The following is a 5599-nucleotide window of genomic DNA, read 5'->3' as shown; positions in this document are numbered from 1 at the left end:
TTTCTGAAGGGGACCATATATGGGGGGGGTAGGGTCATTTATGGGCCGATCCTAAGAAAAATTGGTGGAGAGGTTTTGGTTGTAAGAAACTTACGTATACCGAATTTCATCGCTACACTCGCATTCATGGGCCAGTAATGGGGGTTAAAGTCATTTTTTGAAAGGGACCTTTTATGGGGGTTAGGGTCAGTTATGTACTGATTCTCAAAAAAATTGGTAGAAAGATTTTGGCTAATATGAATCTTATTTATGTCGAATTTCATCGCTATACTTGTAATTCTAAAGCAGGTATGTCCTTTAAAGCTATTTCCAGGATGTCCACTTGTATGGGGGCTATCCGAAAAAGTGGACCGATATGGCCCATTTTCAATACCAAAACTAAACCTTACCAATAGGGATAATTAGTGCAAAATTTCAACTGTCTAGCTCTTTCCGTGTGGTCCCTATCGTGATTTCAACAGACAGAAGGACGAACATGGCTAGATCTTCTTAGAATTTAATAAGGACCCGGAATATATATACTTTTATTGATCTATGGCCAATATTTCGATGTGTTACAAACGAAATGACAAAATCAATATGATGGTGGGTATAAAAATTGTTAATGTTTCCATCGAAAATGGAAATTAATTTCATTCGAAAAAAGCATTTCCCTGCAAATTAATTATATTCAAATTTGAGAAGAATGAAAACTTATATTCGGTGGTACCAATTTTTTTCTATCCATGCGGTGCCACCCTAAAATACAAGTATAAAACGTTTATTAAGATCAAGCTTCATCAGTTATACTTCCTTTTTCCTTATAAATCTCTTAAGTTTAATTTAAATATAAAATCTATTTTGAAGCTAGTTTTGCTTTTTAAACTTAAATAGATATAAATGTTAAAAGCATTTTAAATGTTAATCAATAGCATAACACTATTCTAAAAATATTAATTTATAAAATATTTGCTTTAATTAAATACGGATAAATAAACAATTATTACCAAATTAGAAAAGACAAAATTCAGATCGATTGCACAAAAAAAAAAAAAAAATAAATGCAAAATAATTGTAGTTTTTACATTTCCATTATCTGTTTAATAATAATTCATGTTGATACCATAGTAACATGAAGCCCTGTAATTGTGTAGCTTGTACTTCTGCTGTATCATATGAAATTGCACTCCAGCAAACTCCTTCACCACTGCCCCTTATACATATCTTTTGGGGCAAGTAGTTACTATATACGTAAGTATGTACATGCTAGAGATTTATAATACACATAATGAACAATATATAATCCATGGCAACTTATTTACCTGGGTCGGAGTACGAGTGTACGAATGTATGTACGTTAGTTAGTGCACATCCTTGTAAAACCACCTGTACATTTTAAGAAATTGCTTTTCGAATACGAAACAACAATGCATTTGATAAATTGATGTTGCAACATGATGTTGTATGTATGTTTATATTTAAGTATATTTATAATTTTGTATGTGTGTGTACATTCAACTCGTACTTACTCGTATTTCCAAACTCATTCTAGCTGGATTACATTCCGTTCTATTGGTTTCTATGGTTTCCTTTTAATTTGTGGGTGTGTGGGTGTATGTGTTTGGAATGAATATCCTGTGTAGTTGTTACTAATGACAACAAAAATATAAAATTCTATATAATAAAGATATGAATTTTATTTTTATTTATTTTTCTGCATATAATTTGATGCTGTTGTATACATATTGCGTAAGGAATTTATTATTAAATTTTAATTCTTCTATTGTTTTATATTACTTTTTTTGTAATTTATAAGGTTGTGAATAAAATGCAAGGATATTTTTTTAATGTCTAAAGATAAAACAATATTCTTTGTTTATTTAGAAAGAACCATTAAATATTATATAAATAGTATTGATCTTATATAGATATATGTATATAACATTCCTTTTATAAAATATTATTCAATAATATTCAATGTAAAAGAAGTTTTTAACAAAAAACCTCACAAAAACATTGCACTAATTTGTAATTATATAATACAGTGGGAAAGGATCGACTTTATTTGAAAATAAATTTAAAACAAGTTAGAGTGCTATATTCGGCCGTGCCGAATCTTAAATATCCTCCACACGCAGAGCTAAGAGCAACATATTATGGTTAGAATTATGGTTAAAGTTAAAACATATTATGATCATATTTACTATCAATAAATATCATATTATAATCATTATTAGTATAATAATCTATCATATTATGATTAAATATAGTCCAAATATTTCATCATAATATAGTTATATTAATCATAATGTGATGTTGTAGCATCACATTGTAGTTTCAAGCAACCACATTATGGTTTCTTGTAATCATATAATGGCTTCAAGTAATCATATTATTTTGTCAAGTAACCATATTATGGTTACAAGTAGTCACGTGTCTTCAAGTAACCATGTTATGGTTACATATTAAACATAATATGGTTTATTGAATGTGCTCGGCGTAAAATGTAATTATTTGTTAATTTTCTTTTAAACAAACACAAAACTTCCAAGCACTGATATTCCCATAAAAGTATATATCCACACTTTTATGCCAATATAAACACAATATATTTTTTAATTATTAATTTTTTATGTACACTATTTTATGTATTTTATATTTATATAGTTTCCTATTATATTTTTAGATATTATTTATTTTTCAGAATTATTTTAACAATGCGTTTGTTTTACAATTTATATTATCCGATCTAGTACGCATAAACCATACAACTGATAGAGAATTCGCGATACCAAAATTTTTTAATAGTAAACGTATTTTACTTATATCTAAAAAATATAATATGTTTACATAATTATCATTATTTATTTGTTGTAAAAATAATTATTTTTCAGAGAATCATTCTCAAATTTATAATTGTCATCAACATATAAATGTTTTCAGTAACTAAAATATTGATGAAGTTCAATAAAAATAACAATTGTTTGGTTATGACAACAAAATATTGTTACAAAAAACATAGAATAGTTGTCCTAACCATGCCGAACTATGTTTTTTCTCTGCGTGCACCAGCTGCATTTATATTAATATTTTTTTATTTGGTGAAATATTTGTGAAAATAAGTTTTCTCATGCTTTTTAATAGAAAAAACATTACAAACACTATTTTCTTTTATATAATTAATAATTTACATGTGAGTAAAATGGTTAATAAAGTTATTGATAATTTATTTTAGAAATTTTGTTCGGAAAATTTGCATACTAAACATAAAATAAGCGACTAATATCTTTATGAATAAATATAGTTATGATAATGCAACTAGATTAATACTGTGGAAATGGCTTTCGGTGGAACGATCGGATAAAGAAATTGGTAGTAACATTTCTAAAGTAAAAAAGTTAATTTTTTAAAAACTTTATTTGGTAATGAGTGAAAAGTGTTTACGTAATTTCCGTAAATGAACGAACAATTATGGATGATCGTTAAACAGATTTCAAGTATATTTTCTGTATATCAAAGTAATATTTTTGCCAAGAGAACCTTGTTCGGGAGCTATGACCAAATGTACTTTTAGAAATTTCTATAATATTGAACTTAGAAGAATTAAATTAAGCATGTAAGTAAGAACCCATTATAGGAGACTTTTTGGTACTTTTTCGTTCATCAAAAGATAGTTTTTGAAATTTCTACAATATTGAACCTAGAAACATGAAATTAAGTATGTAGAAATGGGTACTTTTTGATACTTTATCGTTCTACAAAAGGTACTTTTTGAAATTACTATAATACTGACCCGTAGTACAACATTAAGAAATAGAGAGGTTACCACAATTTTACAATGCCTGTGAAACGGTTCGCTTACAAGGTAGCGGGTTATAAGCTAGTATCGATATAAACCTTTTCTCCACAGGGACTTCGGCTATATCATATCCGAAATCTCTGCACCGGAGGAAGACAGCTCCCCAATAACCCTCTTGATTTATACGGACGGTTCTAAGAAAGGGGAACGAGTGGGGGTGGCATTTTCATTCCTGAATTTGGAATTAGAATAAACTTTAGGATACAGGAAAATTGTAGTCCACTACAGGCTGAACTATCAGCCATAAAAAGAGCAGCAAATTGGCTCTGTTACTACAGAATATCAAACAGAGATATTCAATGTTGTACCGATAGCCAAGCTGCTATCAAATCCCCGATTGGTGTATATACTACATCTAAACTAGTCCAGGAATGCAGGGCATCCTTAAACAGGATGGAGAGACATTCAACAATCGTGCTCAAATGGGTACGGGGACACAGGGGATCGACCAACAACTGTATTGCTGTTGAGTTAGCGAAAATAGGAGCATCAATGTCCGATAGGGACATAGACATCTTTTGCGGAATACCGCTAAAAGTTTGCAAAAACGTAATAGAGGAAAAATTTTTTGAACTCTCTCAGACAAGATGGCGTAATGAACCAACTTGCATCAGCACAAGGAGTTTGGACAGTAAACGCATGTCATATCTTCTGCAACTAAACACATCAGTAACCTTGTTGCTGTCATCACGGTACATAGCTTATTTGGAAACCATGCAAGAAGACTTGGTATTCCCTATAACGACTTCTGTAGAAGTTGCTAAGATAAAGAGGAGGAGGAATCTATTGAACATCTTCTCTGTCAATGCCCTGTACTAGCAAACACACGATTCGAATATTTAGGGATGCGAGTATTCGATGATTTGTCTGAACTATTCAGGTTAAGACTGGATAATATTAATGCCTTCGTCAGGCACAGTAACTGGTTTTAGGACCACTAAGGCATACTCAATCAGGGCACTTATCTGTCCACAAGGACAGACCCTTCTATTTTCTCTTCCATCTATACATCAATTCTTCACTGTTCTCAGCATTTCATACCTACTCCCAACCTCTTCTCGACCCTAAAACTCCTACTCTTTTTCTTTGTAGCCTGAATCACCTAACCTAACCTAGTATCGATATATAATAATAAAATATTCAAAATATCAAAGGGTTTATATGGCAGTGATTATATGGTGGGTACAAAAGATTTGGCATAGCCAATTAAAACCCTCTTACATGTTGAAAAATAAAATATTGCATAAAATATTAATAATTTATTAAGCCGTTGGATTATTATAACGTTATTAAAAATATAAAAGTAATACAACATAGTACAACGTAATATTTTTATATAAAAATTAATGAACATACTGAAATATTATGCAAAGTAAATGATTTGGGCGGAACCGAATTTTTTATAACTTTAAAATTAATTGTTAAATAAAAACTTTGGAAGTGGATATCGAAAAAATATATGATTTGTACAAATTTGTTAAAGTGGTAAATACGTTAAGTTTACTTAATTTCATAAATAACCAAAATGATGATCAAATTTATAATATCTGCTTATAGATGAGTGTTTTTATCACTGGGTTTACCAAAATCCTTGGGTATTGTATTTATAAAAGAAAAATATATGCTTTTAATATAAAGCTAAAAGTAAAAAATGACATTTCGAATAGTTTCATCGATAACAATATTTTTAAAACAGTTAGATTCAACATATGTTCTTTTTGGATTAACGACAACTATTTCGATTTGTTACAAAAAGAATGA

The 5599-nt window shown here is 29.5% G+C and overlaps 1 protein-coding gene across 1 annotated transcript in view; it reads right to left on the bottom strand.

Annotated features, from left to right (window-relative positions):
• LOC111678114 (dynein axonemal heavy chain 12) overlaps positions 1-4353 on the bottom strand; it is a 15125-nt gene extending 10772 nt beyond the window's left edge. The window contains exon 1 of the mRNA XM_023439368.2: positions 4147-4353. Coding sequence (XP_023295136.2) covers positions 4147-4353 — 207 coding nt within the window. The remainder of the gene's footprint in view (positions 1-4146) is intronic.
• Positions 4354-5599: the final 1246 nt, after the last annotated feature.

Source organism: Lucilia cuprina, chromosome 2 (assembly GCF_022045245.1).
Source record: "Lucilia cuprina isolate Lc7/37 chromosome 2, ASM2204524v1, whole genome shotgun sequence".
In the NCBI taxonomy this organism is placed as follows: Eukaryota; Metazoa; Arthropoda; class Insecta; order Diptera; family Calliphoridae; genus Lucilia; species Lucilia cuprina.
The sequence above is the reverse complement of the archived record's forward strand: the minus strand, read 5'-3'. Positions and strand labels throughout refer to the sequence as shown.